At 36.4% G+C, this 24,849-nt stretch overlaps 1 protein-coding gene across 5 annotated transcripts in view; it reads left to right on the top strand.

Moving 5' to 3' along the window:
- PDE7A (phosphodiesterase 7A) overlaps positions 1-24,849 on the top strand; it is a 158,831-nt gene that overhangs the window by 80,152 nt on the left and 53,830 nt on the right. For 3 of the 5 annotated variants that reach the window (XM_069100030.1, XM_069100034.1, XM_069100031.1), the window contains exons 2-3: positions 3,136-3,196; positions 16,838-16,921. In XM_069100030.1, coding sequence (XP_068956131.1) covers positions 3,136-3,196; positions 16,838-16,921 — 145 coding nt within the window. The remainder of the gene's footprint in view (positions 1-3,135; positions 3,197-16,837; positions 16,922-24,849) is intronic. The other 2 variants (XM_069100032.1, XM_069100033.1) reach the window with 1 other exon arrangement.

The raw sequence follows: 24,849 nt of genomic DNA, 5'->3' as shown, positions 1-24,849 counted from the left end.
CTTGGCCAAGGTCACATAATTTTTAACTTATTAAGGTCAAATTTGAATACAAATCTTCATGATTCCAAATCCAGTGCACTATTCACTGCATCACTATCTTCTAACAAGTTATCTTCTATGCATTTGCATTTTTTTAATCATACAAAAATTATTTTAAAATGTAAATATGAACATAACTATGAATCTCTCTGATTAATATCAATCAATTCATAAGACAGAGAGATAAATGCTTCCCAAAAGTATTTACCACCTTTATTATATCCTATGCAAACAGAACAAAAATTCCCTAGATAATGAGGTCCTCCAAATGTTGTTTACAGATGTCAGTCATTAGTCCCCAAGAATTTATTAAGTGTTTGTATGTATATGTGTTAGGCACTGTGGTAGGCACTGGTATTAGAAGGAAGAAGGTAAACTATCTCTGCTCTCAACAAGGTCACATTCTAATAATGGAGACATTGATAAATTGGCACTTAGAAGGTATAGACTCTAGTTGGTTTGTATTCTCAGAGGTGAAGAGGGACAGGGACTGGGGAAGGCTTCTTAGAGAATATGGAATTTGACCTGAATCTTGAAGAGAGATAAGGAAATGAAGAGGCAAGGGTTTAGAGAGAAAGCACTGAAGGCATGGGGGATAGCCAGTGCAAAGGTGCTAAGTCAGGAGATAAAGTATGGTGTGCAAAGAATAGTAAGTAGGCCATGCACTTGTATCATAGAGTGTAAAGTTGAATCAAATATAGGAAGATTAGAAAAGAAAGGAGTCAATTTATGACAAGCTTTAAATGTCACAGAATTTCATAATTGTCACTGGACATAATGGGGAGCTACTGGAATTTATTGTGTTGATTGGATCAAGTTCTAGAAGTTTGTAGAACCTCCTGTATGAGATCTATAATTTTTCTTTCTTTCTTTTTTTTGGGGGGAGGAGGTGGAGGGAGAAAGGCAGAGCAATTGGGGTTGTGTCTTGCCCAAGGTCACATGACTAGTAAGTGTTAAGTGTCTGGACTCGATTTGAACTCAGGTCCTCCTGACTCCAGGGCCAGTGCTCTATTCACAGCACCACCTAGCCGCCCGATCTATAATTTTTCAAAGGAGTTTAGTTGAATTGTTGACACAGAAGAAAAAAATGGATAAAGAATGCCTTTATGCAATCAGTGCAACTAATAAGCATCTACTATGCTGGGCGTTGTACTTCCTAATATTGAGAGCAAGGAGTAAGTTACTGGGCAGCCCATGTGCTCCATTCTTTGAAGAAGGGTCATGATGCATTGGTTTGACGCCTTGTGGAGAATTTACAGGGGACATAGGAAAGTGTTATGTAAGATAAGATGATAGATGAGTTATGTTTTGCATCATTTGAAGGAGCATCAGCACTGCTTCACAGAGCCATTGGAGTATAATGAAAAACTTTTGATGAGTAAATAAATAATAATGAAATCCATGTAAATAATTACAAATCATTTCTCTTTAGAAGAAAAAAACCACCAAGTTTTCAGTAAGTGTATTGTATTTTTAAATGTTTGTTGGAGAAGAGAGCAAGGCATAATGAAAAGAGTGCTGCCGAACTTGGAGACAGCAGAGCTGGTCTGCTCTCATACCTTGGGTGCTAGTGTCATGCACAGCTAGCTCACTGACCTTTGAGGCTCATCTTCCAGGTCGACAAAATGTGAATGGTTACTTGCCCTGTGTGTTTCTCAGGGTTATTGTAAGGAAAGCACTTTGTAAACTTGAAAGCATAATTTGAAACAAATTTTCTATTTACATTCAATGGATATAGTGTACTTTTTTCTAAATGACTTCAGGCAGATTTTCTGAAAGACTTGGTAACTGTCTTCCTAATATGGATTAAGTAATAAAATTAGTCTTTTTTTTAAAAAAAGGATGTTTCAGAACTTTTAATGAATTAGACTATCTGTGCTCCCAGTTATTTATTTTGTAAGGCTTTACTATAAATTCAAGAAGAATTTAAAAGAAATATATTGTTCCGTTACTAAAAATAACTCCGCAAACTTAACATGTTGCTTACAAGATTAATCCTTATCCTCACATTTAAGTTCCTTTTCAACTTGACCAGAAGCCTGACTTTCATATGATCTTTAAATTTAGGCTGTTTGGTTGTCCCCAAACATGTCTTGTATATTTCTCTTTCTTTTCTATCATACCTAAGGTGCTCCGCTAAATGCTGCTCATCCTTCCATGCTCATTTTAATCATAAGAACTAAGTTTTTATAGCACTTTAAAATTTATAAAGAACCTTCCTCCTGATAGCCCTACGAAGTAAATGATATAAGAATTGCTATCATAGATGAAGAAATTAAGATTTAGACATGCTCAGGGTTAAATGAATAAATAGAAGAATTTATATTCCAACTTAGCCAGGTCATTCGATATAGTAGCCTTCATGCTGTTTCTCTAAATCCTACTGTTCAGTTGGACTTTTCCTGACAACAATTACCATATTTTACATTACTCATTCCATGCTTGATTTAACCATATATTATTTTGTATTCACTTTTTTTTTTTTTACTTTTCATGTGTATCTCCCTCTTGTTCAATGTAGTACTATTAAAATTTGATCCCATTGATGATCATTTATTATACATGTTTTGTTCATCTTGCTAGAGCATAAACTTTAAGGTACAGGGATTATATTGTATCCTCCCTTTCTCTCTCCCTTCCTCCTTTCCTTCTTTCTTCCTTCCTTTCTCTTTTATTTTCTCTAGAATGTATATGATACTGTATACACAGTAGGAACTTAATAAATATTTTTTGAGTTGAATATATGAAAAGAAACTACCTTGAAGTAATCATTATTTTCAAAGGAGTTCAGTTGAATTGTCGACACAGAAGAAAAAAAATGGATAAAGAATGCCTTTATGCAATCAGTGCAAGTAATAAGCAACTATTATGCTGGGCATTGTATTTCCTAATATTGAGAGCAAGGAGTAAGCTACTAGGTGGCCCAAATAAATAATTCTTATTTCTGTCCCTGTCAACAGAAACATACTGTCCTGAATCCACTATATTCTTATGAATTTCCTAAACAATAACAGCACATCCCTTTGTTTCATTACACATACTAAATTCTGATGTGTATATTAACATTATTAAGACTGGGAATTTTTTTGTTTTCAGAGACGTGGAGCAATTTCCTATGACAGTTCTGATCAAACTGCATTGTACATTCGTATGCTAGGTAAGTATCTTTTTCCTTTGTAATGATGTAAGGTGTGATTTTAGGTTGTGTTTAAGAAAAATATAAAAATATGGTAGATGGCATAGTATATAAAATGCAGGACTTGAAGTCAGGAAGACCTAAATTCAAATCCTGTCTCTACCACTTATCAGTTGTATAACCATGAATAAGTCATTTATTTATCAACTCTTTCTCAGTCATAGTTTCCTAATCTGAAAAATGAAGATAATAATGGCACCTACCTCACAGAACTGTTGTGAGAATCAAAGTAGGTAATGGTGTAAAGTACTTTGCAAACCTTAAAGTGCTATATAAATATTTATTATTATTGTTATTATAACAACAAGTAGAATTTTGAAGCTGCTGAAATGCAGCTGGTCTTAGGTTTTTTATATATAGATTTTGTTTTTATTTGTCTAGAAGGGAAAGAATGATTTGTCTTCTATGCCTGTTCTTTAAGATGCTTGAAAAATTTTTTAATAGATTCACATAGAAAAGAATGACACATCAATTAATGTGTACGTTTTATGCATGGACACTAATAGTATTCTCTGCTTGGTTTTCTGTTGGTCACACAAAGATTATATTTACTTGCTATGAATGAATGGGATCTAGAATAGCATTTAAGAAAAACAGTGATCTACTATATGAAGCTATATTTTAATTAAAAAAGTAGTGTTCATATCTTATTGTGATTACAGAAACTGTGCAATTGAGATTTGAGTCTCAGTTGGAAACTCAGTAAAATAAAGAATTGGAGACTATTTTGGTATTAAAATGACTTTAGCCTGGAAAGAATCTTTGTCTAACATGTAGACATAATACATTTTAGTAAAACTTACCTGTTTGAATTTGGGGGGGGGTTGAATATTTTATTACTTTATTACAATATTACTTGTACTGTATTTATACAGTTCTTTATTTTTTCTCCCATGGGTATTTTAACATTGATTGTAAGAAGATATAGAAATGGCCCTACTGTGATTATGGTGAACATAGGCCATTTCTTCTCAAATGGGAGTAAACAATAGTCAAAAGGGGAGAAATGTAGATGCAAATAAGAAATGTTGTCTTGTGCATCTTAAATATAATAGCTTAATGTCTTAATTCCTTTTTTATGAATACTTTTAAAATCTTCACATTGGTATGAATAACCATTTAAAATAATTGAATCTTATACTTGGAAGGGACTTCAGTGATACTTGTATTCATTATGTATGTGGATATTCCAAGATGGTCCAAACTGGGAGAAAAGAAAGTATATTTTTAGCAAGATTTTGCAAGAAGAATATTCTTTGTCATATCACATGCACTAAATTTTAATTTGTTCAGATAGTCACTGTGTAGACATCATTAGGTACAGACTGTAATAGAAAGAGAATAACCTTTAAATGAATGATTAAAATTTGTTGTTCAGTTCTTTTCAGTCATGTTTGACTCTTCATGACCCTATTTGGGGTTTCTTGGTAGAGATATTGGAGTGGTTAGCCATTTCCTTCTCCAACTCATTTTACAGATGAGGAAACTGAGGCAAACAGGGTTAAGTGACTTGTCTAGGGTCACACAGCAAGCAGATATTTGAGGCTGGATTTGAGCTGTGAAAGATGAATCTTTCTTACTCCAGGTCTGGCACTCTATCCACTGCACTACCTCACTGCATTGTGAGTCATACAAGTTCACAGTAAGAGCTGCAAAAAATATTGATTTATGGAGTAACGTTTTCTTTTTCGAATCTCTTTTGGATGATTGAAATTTACTTTTTTAATGTGGGAAATACTTTTCTGAAGCTCTTTTGCTTATCTACAGACGTTTGTTTAGGAGAGATAAGACATTTCATTGAAATATATGGAACATGAGAATAAATTAAAGATTTTTTAAAAATTAAGAGGCTAAGGTGGACCTTTTGCTTAGGTATAAAGCCAAGCATGAGCAGCTTTCTAGAGGACTGCTGCTGTGAATAGTTTTAAGGTTTTCATCACACAGTATAGTGAACTCTCTATTTATTCAGCAGTAAACTAAAGCAAAACATTCACAGAAACCAAAGTATAGCATTCACAATGTTTTAACATAACAATTTGTCATGGAAGCAACCACAGTTTTCACCAAAGTTGCCACATAGTTTTAAACAAAAGATAACATTCAATAAGTCCTTAATTCATTCATCCTTAAGGAGCAAGCCTCCTTAAGGGACACAAAGTACAAAGGTCAAAGTTCTCTACCCCTAGGTCACATTGTCTTAATCTCTCAGTCAAAAAGTCTTCTTTCTTCTTGATTGGAGATTAGTTTCCAATCATCCTTAACTCAATCATCCTTAACAGGTACAAGGTACAAAGTACATCATTCTCCAACCCCTAAGCCACAGTAAATCATGATCTTCTCAGTCAGCACTAAGTACCCAAGGAGAGGTCTTTTCATCTGGACTCAAGGCTGCCTCCCAAATTCTATGGTTCCTTTTCCATAGTTCCACCTTTTGCCTGAATTTGCCTGGATTCAAAGGTAGGCAGCTTTCAGCTCTTTGTCCAGTTCCATATTGAAGTTCACAGTATCCAGTCCACCTCAAGTCCTTCAAAGTTTCTGTTTCTGGGAAGAGAAAGCTTAACAGAGCCAAAATAACATTCATTCACATTGCTGGCACCATCATCAATTCACTGTCTGCCTGTGAAACCACTACAGACCCACAAACAAGGTCTGAGAACTCAACACAGATCCGCAAACGAGGTCTGAGAACTCAACACAAATCGTCAGTATAGTCCTAGGACCTATGAAACCCTCCTCCAGGACTTCTGTAAACAGACAACAAGAAAATTCTCTTTCAGGGATTCCAGTAAGATCCCAGGGCTTCTGCACAAAGTATTACAAACACAAATCAACACAGACAAATAGAATATCAGAATACCACAAGTTTTCTCATTCTCAACTCTGCCACCACAAGTGTTCCTTTCTCAGTTCTGCTCTTTCCCAGCTTGGCCTTCTCCTTATACTGTCATTAGCTCCTCCCTGTTCCGCTCACTTCTTAAGTTCTTCCTGTTCCTGTCTTTGACAAGTCCCTCCCACTGTGGGTTTCACAAGTTCTGTTTCTTAACAAAGACTTGATATAATCATGGGCAAGGCTTAAAAGAAACTTGAACTGAAACAAGGTGCTAAATAATTAAATAGCTGAAATAAGGTGCTAAGTACTTCCTTGATTGCCATTACACTAGGATTGGAGCAATGACAGTGTTTCTACCACTTTGTGCATCATGGGAGCAGGGGGAGGGGAAAGGAGAAGCAAAAGAAATAGCTGTGGTCTTTGACCTTGAACTTGTGTTTGGGGACAGGAGACATATGAAACTGTTGGAATACATGATGATCTATAAATTGTATTTGGATGTCCTAGAGTGAGTGATTAGTATACCTCATGATCAGTCTAGACTAGGACTTCACAACCTGTGGCACGCCAAAGCATTTTGGGCAGCCTGCGAAAAATGTAGAGGGAAACATCTCCATTTTTCACAGCTACCTGAAATCTTTTGGCGTGCTCACAGGCCACAGGTTGTGCAGACCTGGTCTGGACTCTAAAGTAAAATTGTAAAGATTGTCGATACTGAGAACTTTACAGTTTACTCAGTGCTTTCTTCACAACCACCATTCCTAGCAGGAGTAGCCTATTACCCTATTTTTTGAACGAAGAAATTGAAGCTCAGCAAAATGAAATGATTGCCTTAACCTCACACAGCTGATTCTACCAGGCAGGACTAAAACTTAGGTTTTCTAACTCATGGTCTAATGTTATTATCCCTATACCAAACTGTGTGCCATACCACCATAACTCGGAGGAGAGCATTCTGAGTAGGAAGTGTATACAGCATTCAGAAAAGTACAGAGCCCAGAACAACAAAACTCTTTCCATACAATTTTAAATGGGAAGAAAGTTCTTAAACTTGTTTCAATATTTGTTCTGAAGAGAATTTCAAATTAAATACCATAATGGATGAAGATCTTACTTTGTCCTTAAGAAAATGGGGAAATACAAATGTATAAGTTCAGGTTAACATGTACTCTTATAGACATTTTCTATCATTCTTTCTGGATTGACATCGCCAAAGTGCAGAGTAAAATGTGCATCACAAAATCTTGGTTTATATACAAATTTTGTTTGAAAGAAAAGCATTCTGTGCTACAGTATAGCTATTCTAGTTCAGTTTTGTGTAATGTAGGTGTTAGAAGCAACCAAATGTTAGAGCATCTGCTTGTGAATAAGCAAATAAAACCAGTCAACTAATCAGTAAATATTCTTAAACACCTACTGTGTACCAGGCACCATGCTAAGTGCTGAAGATACAGGAAGAAGCAAAAGAGAGTCCCTGTCCTCAAGAAACTCACAGTTTGTTGTTGTTTGACAAAGCTGTGTTAATGCTAGGAATCCACTTGTTAGGAAATAATCTTTTTCTTTTTTAAATGAACACCAACACCTTTTATGAAAGAGGATTACTAACTCATTGGAGTGGGAAAAGCTTTATTTTGGGAATATAGCTTTTTTCTTGGGTTTTATCTAAGTTGTGTCACTTTCAATCAAAACAAAGCAATTACTGTCTTTAGATGCAAGGGGGCAAAGAGCAAAATACATGTATTCAAGTTGGTCTCATGTTGATTTTATGGCCAGGCAGTCAACAAACATTGATTAAGTGCTCATTTTGTGCTAGGCACTGGCTGAGGACACGAAGAAAGGCAAAAGCACAGTCCCTGTCCTCAGAGCCCACAGTCCTAATGGGCGAGATAACACACACACACCACAAAATTAGATATTTAAATCTCAGTATCTCCAAGGCACAAGGCACTAGCATGGGGGAGGGAGGGGAAGAATAACATCAGCAAAGACATGGTGTAGAATATCAGATTTCAACTGAATTTTGGAGGAGGGCAGGCAGGGAAGCCAGGAGGCAGAGGTAAAGAAGGGGAGAGCATTAGAAACATTGAAGACAGCCAGGGAAAAGGCACTGAGCTGTGGGGTGAAGCATAGTGTATGAGAAACATCAAGTGGGCCAGTACAGTTGGACGATGGAATACTTGTTGAGGAGTAAAGTATATAAAGACCAAAAAGGAGAGAAAGGCACAGGTAGTGAAGGGCTTTAAATGCCAAACAATTTGAGGTTATTGTAGATTTAGGTAGCAGCTAGAGTTTGTCAAGTGATACAGACATGTGCTTTAGGAAAATCACTTTGGCAGCTGAGTAGAGGATAGATTAAATGAGGAAGAGACTTGAGATAGGCTGATCAATGAGGAGACTATTATGGTATCTTAGACATGAGATGATGAGGACCTATACCATAGACAAATGGACATATATGAAAAAAAGTTATTAAGGTAGAAATGACAAGAGTTTGGATATGTGGGATGGATATGAGTTAAGTACTATATTGAAGATGATACTTAAGGAGATTAGGAACTTGAAGAATGGTGGTACCCTTGAAAGCAATTTGCTCGTTTGGAAGGGGGAGTGTTTTGGGGGTAATGATAGTGAGTTTTCCTTTAGACATGTTGAGTTTGAGATACCCAGTGGGGCATCTTAAGTCAGTATGTTTAAAAAATAGTTGGTGGGGGAGAGAAACTAGGACTGGATATATTGAACTTGGAATCACCTGCATAGAGCTGATAATTGAACCCATGACAGCTGATGAGATCAACAAGTGAGATACTATAAAGGGAGAATGTAAAAAGGGCCCAGGACAAACCCTGGGTTCACCCATTTTTAGTGGGAGTGACATGGATGCTAAGCTCTAGCAAGGAAGACTGAGAATGAATGGTCAAACAGATAATAGGAAAGCAAAGAGAGAGCACTGTCATGAAAACCTAGAGAAGAGAAAATATCCAGAAGGAGATGATCATTAGTGACAACTATTGTACAAAAGTCAAGACAAGATGAGAATTGAGAAAACAACAGTATTAGATTGTATAATTAGAGTTCATAGGTAACTTCGGACAGAGCAGTTGCCACTGTGTGATGAGGTCAAATGCCAGATTATAGAGAATTTGTAAGAGAGTGAGAAGAAAGGAAGTGGGGCAATTACTATAAATAGCTTTCCAAGAAAGTTTAACCATGAAGAAGGGAGAGATTAAGGATCTAATAGGGATGGTATGATCATGCTAGGGTTTTTGAAGGATGGGGAAGACATGGGCATGTTTATAGACATCAAAGAAGAAGCCAGTAGATCAAGGTTAGGACCTTACCTCAAGGACTTTAAATTGTAATGATGGAAAAGAACAGGTACACAGGTAGGAAGCCAAACTGGACTGATAATAATTCTCCAAATGCAACAGGCAGCTCTTTGTACATTTGCAGTCTGTCTCCAATCCCTGGAATATACTCCTCCTCCATCTCTGGTCTTCAAAATCCTTACCATCTCATAGCTTCAGTTTAGGTACCATCCTTTCCATGAAGTTTTAGTAAAACCTATTATTCTTTTCCTCCTTTTCTGAATGGAAAGTGCCTTCTTTCTTGTCAGAATTTCCTATATACTTTCTCTTAATTCTCTTGCTCCTACCACACCCAATCTTATTTACATATTTTTTGTGACTAGTATTTCCTACTTCTGCCCCACGTTTGACCTTGCTTTTACCCAAAGTCCTGTTCTTTCATTAGGCCTCCTTACTCCTGTTCTTATGTCTTGTGGGAAAAAAAAGACAGAAAAAAAATGAGAGAAAAGGCACTGAAGAGAATGATAGCAGGTCTTTAGAATATAGTTAGTTGTTCAGCCTTTCCTAGCTGATTATTCTACATGGATTTCCCATATTTCTTCAATGAAAGTATCTTTTTCGTGTATAATCCTGTTTTACCACCGTTCTTATTTAATGGGAACCTTTTCAGTAAGTTGTACCTTTCTGTAGATATTCCAGTCATTAATCAGATTTTACTAAGTCTCACTGATATCCAGTTAGATTAAATTGACCTTTTTAAATTCTCTATATTTGTTATCCTTTATTCATTCCTTCGTATGTTTGTGAATGGACATCTGAGGTCACGGATTATATTGTTGTCTCTCAAGTGTTGTCTTCTGTGAATTAATGATCCTTTCACAGCGATCCTTCCTGTATCATATCTACACTTAGCTTAATGGGTGGTTTTACACCTCTCTCTATGTTCAGTTTAAAATCCTCTTCATCAGGTCTGAAAAGCTCTATGCTGATATATTCTTCTTGGCCCTCAGAGATAGTTTAATCTTGACCGAGAGGCTTTCATCATTCATGTATCTTAAACTGGTCCAGAAATCCAAATGTAATTATTTGACATCATCTATCTAATTAGCTGTTCTCTTTCCATTTTCTCCTCTCTCCTCTGGAATCCTTATCTTCAGGTACTGGTAGTGATAAAAACGCCACCTGTCTTTAGTTCTCCACTCAGAATTTTGTGATCTCTCAATGTGCTTTCTAGGGTCCTTTTGGTAGCATCATAGGATCATAGATTTAAGAATGAAAGGGGTTTTGGAAGTCATATAGTCTAATTCATGCATTGTTTGCATGTGTACCACAAAGTGATTTGTTCATAGTCACACAGATAATAAGTGGCAGAGCAGGCATTTGAATTCAGGTCCTCTGACGTGAGATCTAGTGCTCTTCATACTGCACTACTCTGCTTCTTCCATGAATCGTCACAAGTATTTAGTGATAATCAGATTTGACAAGTCTTGGGAGGCTGTCCATCACATATTAATATTTATGCTTAACTGCCTTTTTTTGTTTGTTGTTACAGAATCCTACAAAATGGCCTCAGAACAAAAATTCATGTCCAAAGATGTGTTAAGATGATTTCATAAATTTAAATTCTAAGGCATAACAAAAATTGGATTAAAAAATAAAATATCAATAATGAGAAAGTCATTGATATTAAATTGCTTTATGTAGCTAGGGTCTCAGTATCTATCAACAATTGATGTTTCTACATAGATGAAATTTTGAAATAGTGACCAGGTTAATAGCAGGAAGCAGATATTAAGACCATACTTCCTCAAAGCACAGTATGGTGAATCTTTCTTGCCTTTAGATTCAGGATTTGTGGTTGTTACTGGATTCCCAAATGAAAAAAAAGAAGACTACTTCTATCTGCTTTTGGGTATTCAGAAAGTCTTTTTGCCAAATATATGTCTATGCTGCATATGTTTAGATTGGATCACAGCTATGAGATACACTCTGAAATAAGTATTAAAAACTATAGATAGTAGAATGGCCTATGCCTTCTTGTAGATTGAGGGGTCTTTTTTGATTTAAAACCTTAAGTGAATCAGCACATAAAATCTACTTAGCTATAATGTTTGCAAATTATATGAAATTTTGCTTCCTTCACTGAGGTCATATAACTGGATGAATTTACTAAAATATTAGATAATTACATATTATTCAAAGTTCCTAGGTTTTATTATAATCTGTGGAAAATCCAATTATTATGATATTCTAGAAAAAAAATTCCCAGAACCCCGTTCTTCCTTGGGATATCAAGGACTTCTGTTATCTCAAAGACATCAAGTATTACATCACACGAATTCAGAACCCTTAAGAGAATTGAAATATACTCCACAAAACAATTCACTTCAGCAAATATTTAATTGCCACTGTTGTTAGGTATATAACACTGTATCAAGCATTTGGTGAAAGTCAAAATTTGCCTGAGATATAGTCCCTGCCTTCATATAGCTTTCAGTCCAGTTGAAAGATGAGACTTATGCTGCCCAAAGCCCTTATCCACAGAAGCAACTTCTGTGTAGAAGGGGCTAGCCAAACCTACCAACTACTGACCTCTGGGGTAGACAAACCATGCTAGCTGAAGCAGCAAAACATCTTGGAGGAGAGACAGAAGATAACAAGTACCAGGCAATTAACATCAACATGACTTCTTGACTACCAGCTTCCTTGGACCCTGAGCCCCAGAACTTTGGAAACAGCAAGACTTAGACCACTGGCCCTGCTTTCAACCCAAACCCCAGAGCCATCAGCCTAGGAAGCAACACTAATGGAGATACAGCCTCTCAATTGCTTCTGGAAAGCTACTGAAGAAAAAGAAAAGAAATTTTTTGCCACCAAAGTTGTCAGCACTGTCAAATGGCTCAACATTAGAAACTGCTGATTTTTTCGATCTTAAATAACAGTAAAGAATTAATATTATTACTAAGTGCATTGCCATCTGTTTTGCTAGTGTATTCTGAGGATCATGAGACTTTCCCCATTCAATTTAAGGCTGAAACTTCCTATATGTGTTGTTTCTGCCATTAGAATGTGAGCTCCTTGAGAGCAGGGACAGTCTTAACTTTTGTATCCTTCTTTGCCTATCCATCCTAGTTTTCTATTTTTAATTTTTGTATATCTAGTGCTTAACACAGGACTTTACACATAGTGCTTAATAAATGCTTTTTTTCATTAGTTTGATCAGGCATACACAAATAACTACTTTTTAAAAATTCATAGAATTCTAAGGGTCAGACAAAATAAAATTTTATAGACAGGCAAAGCAGGGATCAGGGAATACTTCCTGGAAGATTTGGAATTTGAATTGCTATTTAAAAGGATTATAATTAAATGACCATAAAGATTTGGGGGGTGCAGCTTTCATTTTAGGTACTTTAGATAGTGTGAACAATTTGGCTACATACACCATGATACACGTGAAGCAAATTACTATGAAATAAGACTGGAAAGGTATAGTAGATTGAATTCTAAGGACTCTTTTCTTTTCTATGTAAGTAGGAACCATAGAACCATTGAAGATTTTAAGGCAGGGGAATGCAAAACTGGATTTATGCATAAGTCTTTCAGTGGTGTTAAGGATAAATTGAAGGGCTATTTCAGCAGACTAAGTAAGGTCCTATGCTAGGTTGGAAATAGGAAAGAGAAGAGATGGATATGAGAAAAATAGCTGAAATATATACAACAAGATTTATTAACTGATGTAGTATTAAAGATGAGAGAAGAGTAAAAGATGATTATACTATTTTTGGATTTAGAATATTAATTTTGGCACTGACAAAAAGAGAAGGTTTGGAAGGAAAGATGAACATGTTGAGTTTGAGCTGCTGATGAGTAGTTTTCTCTAGGCATAGAGTAGGCCTTCACATCACCAGCAAGATGACTGAATAGTTTATTTACTGCAAAATATTCCAAACCCTAAAACTTATTGGAAAGGATTAACAGACATAGAATAATTAAAGTTAAATCCACAAGATAAAAAGACTGGAAACCCTCACCCCTGAATCTGCTTCCACCGTGCTCATTATGAATGAATTCTGGAGAACTTAATACTTGGAATTCTCATTAAGTGTCTCTATCTCCAACTACTAATTACACACTCACATTACTTTGCAAGACATGTGAAGGGGCTTGTGACTAAGGGTGTTCCAATAGGAATCTTCAATGATAATGAATCTTCCTGACTCTTCAAGAAGCAACAGGCAGTAATTATACCCAGCCAGTCAGAGGAAATGGTGGAAATGGTAAATTGAAATCTTGAGGAAGCACAGCAGAAGTGTGCATAGTATTTAAAAGCAAAGGTTGGAAAGAGCTAAGTATAAGACCTAACAAAGCATTTGAAACCAATACTCTCTCCCAAAGATTTACTCAGTGCATGGGCTTAGGCCCAGCTGACTCCTTCACCATGAAAGGATGTTTATATTGCTGTGGAAAGGAGAGCCCAAAGAGTGAGAGGAAATACAAAAAGAAGGCTAAAACACCAGGAGGTCAGCAGAGAAAGCCTGAATAAAGATTTAACACATAGGCAAATGAACCAACAGAGAAGATCTGAAACAGATCTTCTCTGTTGGTTTATTTGCCTGTATACTTGTATAAACTCTCACTTTTTGGACCATCTCCTTTCCACTGCAACACAAATACCACACCATGTTGAAAAAATTGAATGTGACTCACCTTGATGTATCAGAATAAAAATAAGAAGCCTACAAACTTAAATTCTTGTGATGTGCTCCAAATATTGTTTATCCTTAAAAATGCTTATTGATTGAATAACTCAAATTTATTGTTTGGATCTATATAGAAGTTGGCTGGTTAGTATCCTGCTATTTTATGTATAGCCTGCTATTTTCTTGCAGTTAAGACTTTATCCTAGAACTCAGTATTGAGAATATTTGTCACCTTTAAAAAAAAAAAAAACATTTCCTTTACAAAGTTATCTGGTAAAAAAGGAAAGGACTATCTCTATAGAATAGTAATGTTAAAGTTTGTTTTTTTAGCAGTCAGTATTTTTGGCTGACCAAAACTTGCTCTTCCTAACCTAGAGGCATTCATATCAGTGCCTAGCGTGTATTATTAATATACCGTGTTTCCCCGATAATAAGACCTATCCCGAAAATAAGCCCTCCCCTTACTGTGTAAGATTCCTCTAAAATAATCCCTCCCCAGAAAATAAGCCCTATTGAGATTGCTACTGTAGTGAAGGTGATCCCCTGCGCTACACACTACATTACGGTACCCTCTGTATGCACCCTCTCCCCCCACCCCCGAAACTCACGCCGCGCTCCGAGCTGCATCCAATCAGAGCTGCAGCAGTGAGCACGTCATCCTGTTCTTCCCCAGTGATTTGCTTGCTGGCGCCATTGAGAGCAGTGCCGCGGAGGAGAGCTGAGGCAGGACAACATAAGCCCTCCCCTGAAAATAAGCCCTCTGGTGTTTTTCTTTCCAAAAAAAAAAGACAGTGTCTTATTATCGGGGAAACATGGTATAATCATCCTTAACTTTCTTTTATTGCTGTCTGATCCTGAGAAATCATACTGGAGGATGGACACAACTCTAGTTTTATACTGACACCATACCAGATGTTACCTTTTTTTGATCATAACAATGTGTGAAGGCTGTCTGTTAAGAGTTGGAGTGGTTGGGGTGGCCAGGTAGCACAGCGAGTAAGAGCACCGGCTCCAGTGTTGGGATGACCTGGGGATCAAATCTGAGCTCAGATACTCAGCACCACACCCAGAAATAACTGGCCGTGTTACCTTGAGCAAGTTAACTTAACCCTGATTGCTTTAAAAAAAAAAAAAAAGGGTTGGAGTGGTTGTAATCTTTTTTGGTAAAGACAATACTTGAACTAATGAAATTATGAGTCCTTGATGTATAGCTATTAAGCATTCAAGTGTAAGTGCCAGTCAGACCTGATGAGATGCTGATTTCATTGTATAATTATCAAGTGCTTAGATGTTTATGTGTATGGTAAAACACAAATGATAGATTTAATTTGTTTACTTATGGAAGAAAATGTTAATTTGAGTTTAGATTTGTTTCTTTTCATTCGTAAATTTTAATCTACTCTAATTCTGTAATGAGCCATTCATTAATACTTAGGTTTAATCTTATTTAGTACCCTCATTTTAAAGTTAAGGACTCTGACTCAGTAGTTATGATTTTTAGGATTATTATTTGTGAGAATTCTGTGTAAATACAATCATAACTGAGTTTTTCTTACCAGAAACCCGTGCTTTTTAACTGAGATCTCTATGTCCTGAGCATTATGTGTATGTTGCCATCTGTGGATTGCCTTGCTATGATAGTGTAAACCTCCAGAAGAGGCACAGTCCATAAAATATGGTCTCAATCAATTGGGTTCAAACTTTACCATTGACAGTTAAGAGATGTAATATTCTTGTTGAAATCACCTAGCATATACCTTAGGCAAGTCCCTGGGACATAAGGGTTTGAGATCCATATTAGTTTAAGAGTAACCTTAAAAAAAAGTAAATTGATTTTTCACTTATCTGTATAATAATTTTACTTAAAAAAAATCAACTTTTATTTCTAAAGACTTACCTTAGTATTTAGAGTTATGAAAATGTGTGAGATCATCATGAAGGAACTAATCCACTTCAGCCCCACAAAATCAGTTTCATTACTTCAAACACACTTCCTAATCAACAGAAAAAAATACACTGTTATATTCACTGCAGTAGCAAATAAAACCATAGAAGATGCTTCCCCCCCCCCCCATAATGTATGGAATTTTACCTCTGTTAGATAAATTTAGAAGACAAGAAACTTTTAAAACTGCTTTGTATTTCATACTTCTTTGTTCAGATCAATCATATAAAATAATTTATTACTCCTAGAATGATAAAACTAATAAGTGCTTCACAGTACCTGGATATTGTACTATGAATAATTGTTCTTTTTTGGTCTTACAAAAAACATCAAAATGCCAACAGTTAACTATAAATCGATAAAGTAGCAGATAAGATATTTAACTTTAAAACACAACTAATACATTGTGCTTGGATTTACTTAAGTGAAATTTTCTATGCTAACCATTGTTTTGATATTTAACAAATTTTCATTAGTTTAGTTGGGTTTTTTGTCACAGGAGATTCCAGAAGCACTGTGAGCTTGTTGCATAAAAATAGGGTTATCATCCATTTGTGTTTAATTCTTTTAAGACATCATACCTTAAATAACATAATAAATTACTGGGTTTTTTAATAATGTAAAAATCACAGTAGACTAGCCTTAAAAATGAGTTCTGTCAACGTTTTCAGCAATTCAACCCATAAAAATCATTAGTAGATAAATTGTATAGATGGCTAATTTTGAGGCTGCTGTGTATTGCTGATAGCAGCTTCTTTTCATTTGTATATTTATCTCTACAGTCTTCCAAGCTTGTATTTTATTCTTGACCCTGTCTAGGAGATGTACGAGTAAGGAGTCGGGCAGGATTTGAATCAGAAAGAAGAGGTTCTCATCCATACATTGATTTTCGTATTTTTCACTGTAAGTATAGCAGTTGAAAGAATACTTCTCATTGAGGCTTTATAAAAAACTAGAAATTTTAACCTTCATATTATTTCAGTAACATAAATTGCAAATTTTGAAAGCAGTAACAGCCTTGTGTTAGAGCATTTAAAAATAATAAAATATGGAAGAAGTATCTTTTTTTAATTTTTAGTAAAATAAAGAATAGGTTTTGATTATTTATGTGGGTTTATTCTGAATCCTGCAATTTTGCTAAAGTTTTTTTTTAATTAACTCCCTAAGATACTCAGAGTATAGTATCTTATTGTAATAGTGCAATTCCTGATTTGTAGATTAGAGGAATTAGACTTAATGACCTCTAAGGGCCAAAATCTCTGAAGCTAAATGCTATTTATTTTATAGACAGTTGTTATACACAAATATCAGTCATCAAGTATTTATTAAGTGCCTACTATGTATCAATTACTGTGCTAAATGCTGAGAATCTAAATACAGATTTGATGCAATCTGTTCCCCCAGTGAGCTTATCTATTCAAACCTATGCTTAAAGATATATTAAATGTTTAAGCTCATCATAACTTAAAATATGCTTTTCTGAACTCAACTAGCTTATTATATAACTAGTTGGACATAATATGTGTGAATGTCTGGTAATAATTTTTAAATGATTTGTTGACTGAGTTATATAAACAATAGTGGGTTTAGGAGTGAAGTGACAGTTTAAACATGGTATTTTCAAAACAAAAACATAGCTATAATACTACACCCCTTTCACACATATCTCTTTCTTTAAAATGAAGTCATTTAAAACTTAAATTGCTAAGTAGTTTTTCGAGAATATTTATTGTGACTTTTAAGAAAGCATAAAGATACATGGAATGGAAACCTGGAACTTCAACAAAGTACCTGAGAGACCACCTGCCTGCTTCTCATATAGTTCTGATGTTGTTTAAACAAAATGCCGGAGAAGGCTGTGGAGATGACATCGATGTTCTGTTTTATTAACTGCATAGTCAGTGGTAGACTCTTTGGCTTAATAAGAATTTAAAAGTCCTTATTTGGCTTTTGCCAGCCCTTTTGGCCTCATTTTCTTCAGCTGCCCACTTGTGGTATGATGGTATCTGGTGAAAACCTATGCTATAAAGAGAAGGGTTGTTAGGCCTTTTTCCTCTGTGAGAAATAAACCTAGGTTTTCAGCCTTTTTGTTCATTCTTTTCCATTCATAAGTATAAGGAGTAGACCCTAACCCTTGAGGTTGGAGAAGTGAGCCACAGGCATCCAGGCTAGGTTTTACAGCCAGTATAGCATTGATAATCCATGGATCAAGTAGTGATCCTTTTATATGACCTTTTATACCATTACCAAGAAAACCTGAAACAAGGATCTATTTGGCAGCAGTGCCTTCTTTGGACATGAACTTGGTGGGAATGATGCTTTGCAGGTTAATTCCCACCCCTATTTCCAGATGACACAGGGGAGGTTAATACCCCCAGGGTGTTGGGGGGGGGTGTTTGTACATTTGCTCTTGGTATATCTTTAAAGTAAATATTCATTTGTAAAAGTCAGTGTTAAATGGTTTTTAAAAATGGAATTTGTCAGCTGAGAATGATGTGATACACAAAGAATCACCAACCAGCTTAGATTTAAAAAAAAAAAACAAGAAATTTATTGGAGACCAACCAAGATGGCAAAGTATACTGAAGTGCTTATAGTCCAGATCTCATTAACAGTGATGACTATGACAATACCACCACCACCACTACCACTACTACTAATTGTACTACTACTACTTCTACTACATTGCTGCTGATGCTGCTACTACTACTGATAATGACAATTAGCATTTATATAGTGCTTTAAAATTTGCAGAGCACTTTTAAAAATAATTCATTTTACCTTCCCAACAGCCCTATAAGGTAGATGCTATTTTTATTTCTATTTTGCAGGTGAGGAGATAAGGAAGATAGGTTAAATGACTTGTCCAGAGTCACATAGCTAGTAGGTTTCTGAATCAGATCTTCCTTTTCCAGGCCCAGAATTCTATCCACTGTACTACTGGGCTCCCTACTTCAAAAAGACCTGGAAAAAAAACATCAGGACAGGGCTTGATAAAGAAATCTAAGGGGAAAAAAAATCACACTTGAGTAATTTTTCCAGCCCAGCTCAACATAAGGAGACAGGGATCTATGGAACTGGGGAATATTCAACATAGAAGTTGAACCAAGGTCTGCATCTGTGCATTAAGGCCAAGGGAGGTCCTCTGTCTAGCAGGGCTAGGCCTGCTACTAACCTAGGAACAGGAAATGATGCCAGAGTTATACTACAGATCCAATACAGACTGAAAAAAAAGAGCGGTAGTCCAGGGCAAGAAGTAGTCCTTAGCCTGAGGCTGTGTGCTTGGCAAGGAGCAGAAACAGAAGTGTCCAGCAGCTATATTTCTTTGACCCCAAGTGAGATCTCTGATTCAGCTCCCCCCATCTTAGTCTGAAACTTGTAGAGCCTTCTGACTAGCTGATGATAGCTAGGGCAAATACTAGTCTACCAGAGCTCCAACCAAGAGCAAGCCTACAATTGTTTTGCCCAGACCTAAACCAGGCCTGCAAAACTTAGACCAGGAGGACAACAATCAGACTTTACTCTGAATCTGAAAGCTTAGAGCATACTCAGAACTTACAGTCTAAGCTCTGCTCTTAGAAATCCTCAAAGAATACAGCATGCAGTATCTTGAGAAAGTAGCAGCAGAGCCAAGAGGATAGAAAATAGATCTAAGCAAAGCCCAGACATTCCTTACAGAAGTGTGCAGAGGCTGGCCTTAAGACAAAATGCCCATTCAGAAAGTAAGCTTGGATGAAATGACGAACCCCACCATAAAAGAACTCTTAGGTAATGACAAGATAAACCAAAGACAAACCCAGAAGAAGATCCCAGAACATCAGCAAGCAAAGCTTCAAAGACAAATACAACTTGAACAGAATAAATTCAACTAGAATTCCTGCAAGAAATAGATTGGTTTTTTTTTAAGTTAAAATGATTTTATAAATGAAATAAGTCATAGAAGAAAGAATTGGAAACAAATTAGAGTTGTAGAGAAAAGACTGGGAAGTAGAATTAGTTAGTTTAGGATGAGGTATAAAACCTTACAGAAACAGATTCTTTGAATATTGAAGATTGGGGCAGCTAGGTGGTGCAGTGAATAGAGCGCCTGCCCTGGAGTCAGGTGGACCTGAGTTCAAATGCGGCCTCAGACACAACACTTACTATCTAGCTGTGTGACCTTGGGCAAGTCACTTAACCCCAACTGCCCTGCCATCCCCCCTCTGAAAAAAGAAATTGAAAATCAAACAGAAATGACTCCATGGGATAGCATGAAATATTAGTCAAAAGGTTGAAAAAATAGTACACTATCCCATCAAAACTAACTGGTCTGGAAATCAGATCAAGGAGAAATAACATGGGAATCATTGTATTTCCTAAATGCTATGATCAGAAAAGTATACTTGGTATCATAATTCAGGAAATCATGAAATGAAACCATCCATGTTTGTTAGGATCAGGGGGCAAAATAGTATTTTCTGGTCACCTGCTGAAAGGTACTCCAAAATGAAAACTTCCAGGAAGTTCATAGCCAAAATCTGGAGCTCCCAGGTAACAGAAGAGATACTGCAAGCAACCCAAAAGAATTCCATCACCAAAAAACCATGGTCAGGATCACACAAGATATAGCTGCCACCATTATTAAAGAGCAAAGACCTTGGAATACAATATTCCAAAAGGCAAAAAATAAATGTTGTCCTTTGCAGATATAGCTCCCCATTTATCAAGGAGATCAAGTGTTTGCTAGCTGGAATGCTTTCTGGGCTCTTTTGGTTTCCTTTTTATGCCAATTGATTTTCATTAATTAAACTTAGAAAATGGTAATAGTAGGGGTAGAGCCAAGATAGTGGTGTAAAAGCAGGAACTTATTTGAGCTCATCCCAGTTACATCAAATACCTGTAAAAAATGGCTCTAAATAAATTTTAGAGCTACAGAACCCACAGAAGGATAGATTGAAATATGTCTCCAGCTGAGGACAACCTGGCAAACCAACAGGAAGGGTCTTTTGCAGTGGTCTGGGAGCGAAACACAGTCCCACATAGGCTATGCTGGCACAGACCAGTGGCACAGCTCGACCAGAGTAGACATCAGGGGATCAAATCGCTGGTAACTGTGGAGGTTTCCAGACTTCTCAACCCATAAATGCCAAAAACAAAGTAAAAGGTCAGTGGGGGAACTCTTTTGGAACAGATGAGAGAAGAGCATGGTCTGCCCCTACCCCCAGGGCGGGTGGTGGAGGTGGCAACAGTGGCAGGCAGAGCTCCAGGCTCAGAAATCATGGGGGGACCAAGTGGCTGACCAGAGGGCAATTGCAGGAATCTCTTTGCTGGCGTTAAGGCAGGATTCTCTTGCTTTGCCCTGCTTGAATGTGGGTCACAGTTTTGGGTGGTGGTCCCTGGGGTGAAGAGCACTGGTGTGGCAGAGCTTGTTGAGGCGGTGGAGAAGCAGTCCTCACAGTTCTGAGGCAGGTGCCTAGAAGAAGCTCTGACAACAGCTGCACAAAACCCTAGAAATCTGGGACACAGCACTCTCCACTCTGGAAGCAGAATTCTACTGTGGCAAAGAGCTCAAAAGTCAGGTAACTGACTGGCAAGATGAAAAAATAGAGGAAGCAAAATCAGACTATACACTCTTTTGAGGGGGACAAAGAGGATCAAAATATAGAACCAGAAGAAGACAACAAAGTCAAAACTCCTGCATCAAAAGCCTCTGAGAAAAATATGAATTGGTTGCAGGCCATGGAGAAGCTTAGGAAGGATTTTGAAAATCAAGTAAGAGAAGTAGAGGAAAAAATAGGAAGAGAAATGAGAGTGCTGCAAGAAAATCATGAAAAATGGGTCAACAACTTGCTAAAGGAGATCCAAAAAAAAAATACTGAAGAAAATAACAACTTAAAAAATTGTCTAACTCAAATGGCAAAAGAGGTCTAAAAGTCAATGAGTAGAAGAATACCTTAAAAAGAATTGGCCAGTTGGAAAAGGAACTTTATAAGCTCACTGAAGAAAATAATTTCTTCAAAATTAGATTGAAGCAATTAGAATCTTATGACAATGAGAAATCAAGATATTAGAAAATAGATCCAAAAGAATGAAAAAATAGAAGACAATGTGAAATATCTCATTGGAAAAACTATTGACCTGGAAAATAGATCCAGGAGAGATAATTTAAAAATTACTGAGCTACCTGAAAGCCATGATCAAAAAAAGAGCCTAGACATCGTCTTTCAAGAAATTACAAAGGAAAACTGCTCTGATCGTCTAGAGCCAGAGGGTAAAATAAAAATTGAAAGAATTCACTGATCACCTCTTGAAAAAGATCCCAAAAAGAAAACTTCCAGGAATATTATAGCCAAATTCCAGAGTCCCCAGATCAAGGAGAAAATATTACAAGCAGTCAGGAAGAAGTAATTTGAGTATTGTGGAAACACAGTCAGCTTCTACATTAAGGGATCAATGAGTTTGGATATGATATTCTGGAGATCAAAGGAACTAGGATTAAAACCAAGAATCACCTACCCAGCAAAATTAAGTATAATACTTAAGGGGAAAATATGGACATTCAATGAGATAGAGAATTTTCAAGCATTCTTGATGAAAAGATCAGAGCTGAACAGAAAATTTGACTTCCAAATACAAGAATCAAGAGAAGCACAAAAAGGTAAACAGGAAAGAGCAATCATAAGGAAATTATTAAAGTTGAACTCTTTGCATTCCTACATGGAAAGACAGTATTTGTAACTCATGAGACTTTTCTCAGTATGAGGACAGTTGAAGGGAGTGTGTGTGTGTGTGTGTGTGTGTGTGTAGGTGGGTGTGTGTATACATAGATAGAGGACACAGGGTGAGTTTAATATGAAGGGTTAATAACTAAAAAATGAAATTAAGAGGTGAGAGAGGATTATATTGGAAGGAGAAAGAGAGAGATAGAATAGGGTAACATATCTCATATAAAAGAGGCAAGAGAAAGCTATTAACCTTGGAGGGGAAGAGCAGGGAGGTAAAAGGGAATGAATCAACCTTAACTCTCATTGGGTTTGGTTTAAGGAGGGAATAACATACTCACTCAAATGTGTTATCTTACCCTACAGGAAAGTAAGGGGGAAGAGGATAAAAGGGGAGATGATAGAAGGGAGGGCAAAAACAAAACACAATACTTTTGAAAAGGGACAGAGTCAAAGGAGAAAATAGAATAAATGGGGGGGGTGGAATAAGATAGAGGGAAATATAGTTAGTCTTTCACAACATGACTACTATGGAAATGTTTTGCATAACAACACATATAACCTATATTGAATTGCTTGTCTTCCCAGTGGGGGTGGGTGAGGAGGGAAGAAGGGAAAGAATCTGGAACTCAAAGTTTTGAAAATAAATATTTAAAAATTATTGTTACATGCAACTGGGAAATAAGATATACAGGCAATCGGGTATAGAAATCCATCTTGCCCTACAAGAAAGCAAGGGAGAGGGGGGGATAGACGGGGATATATGAGAGGGCAGACTAGGGGAAGGAGTAATCAGTATGCTTGCCATCTTGGGTTGGGGGGGTAGGGAGGAGATGGGGAGAAAATTTGGAACTCAGAATCTTGTGGAAATGAATGTTGAAAACTAAAAATAAATAAATTCTGGAACAACAAAAAAAAGAAAATGGTAATAGTGCCAATGTATGTTTTACCTATTTTTCAGTATCTTGTTTAATTTTTACTTATTTTGTTTTTCAATATGTTGTTTAAATAAGTTATGTTGAAACTGTTTCAGTTGCTTGCCATATTCTCATTTTTGTTTTCTTATTTGATGATTTTGATCATGTTGATGGCATTACCGTACAGTAAGTGATTCAGAAGTGTCTTAAATTTTTCTCATTTTTGTTTCTAAGTGATGTTTATTTAGTTTTCGCCATGTCCTTTATCTACTGATTGAAAAAAGCATTCATGATGTCTGGCACATAGTAGGCACTTAATAAATATTTATGAATTGATTGATACTTAAGAATGAAGCTTTTTAGGCTACTGAGCCTTTGACCTCTTTTATTTTCTAATACTGAGCACTATATTTTAGCATATATTTTTACCATTCTCCCTATCTTACCTTTGCACTGAATTCACTTATTTTCAAAGTATTATGTTGATTTCATTTGGAGCATCTTATTTGGTTCTTTATCAGTTTTCTGCCACCTTATCTGTCGCAACAGACTTAGACATATAAGCCACAATTGTTTTTTTCATGATCTTTTTTATATGTATTTATCATGAATATGAAAATAAAAGATGATTGAATACTCCAAGAAAGGGTGCTTTTTGTTGCCCTTTAGAACATCATAAAGCATATTCTACCAGTTTATTTATTGGCCTCTCTAAGCCTCCAAGGATGCTACTACTTTTTTTTCCCCCTCTTTCTTGGTTTCTTATTCTACAAGTATATCAGTTTGGCTAAACCGTAGAGTGTGAGAAGGGGGATAATAAGGTTCTATCAGAGATGATACTTGTACCCTAATCTTTCTGACTCTAAGGCTATGTGTCTGTTTCTCTTACCCCTACAGTATCATGCTGTCCTGAAAACTATTATTTATATTGTGTGTGTATATATATGTATATATACATATATATATATATATATATATATATATATATTACCGTGTTTCCCCAATAATAAGACACTGTCTTATTATTTTTTTTGGAAAGAAAAACACCAGAGGGCTTATTTTCAGGGGAGGGCTTATGTTGTCCTGCCTCAGCTCTCCTCCGCGGCACTGCTCTCAATGGCGCCAGCAAGGAAATCACTGGGGAAAAACAGGATGACGCACTCACTGCTGCAGCTCTGATTGAATGCAGCTCAGAGCGCAGCATGCGTTTCAC

This window comes from Petaurus breviceps, unplaced genomic scaffold (assembly GCF_028583685.1).
Source record: "Petaurus breviceps papuanus isolate PSGF00001 unplaced genomic scaffold, PetGlider_PUasm1.0 38, whole genome shotgun sequence".
NCBI lineage: Eukaryota > Metazoa > Chordata > Mammalia > Diprotodontia > Petauridae > Petaurus > Petaurus breviceps.
The sequence above is the reverse complement of the archived record's forward strand: the minus strand, read 5'-3'. Positions and strand labels throughout refer to the sequence as shown.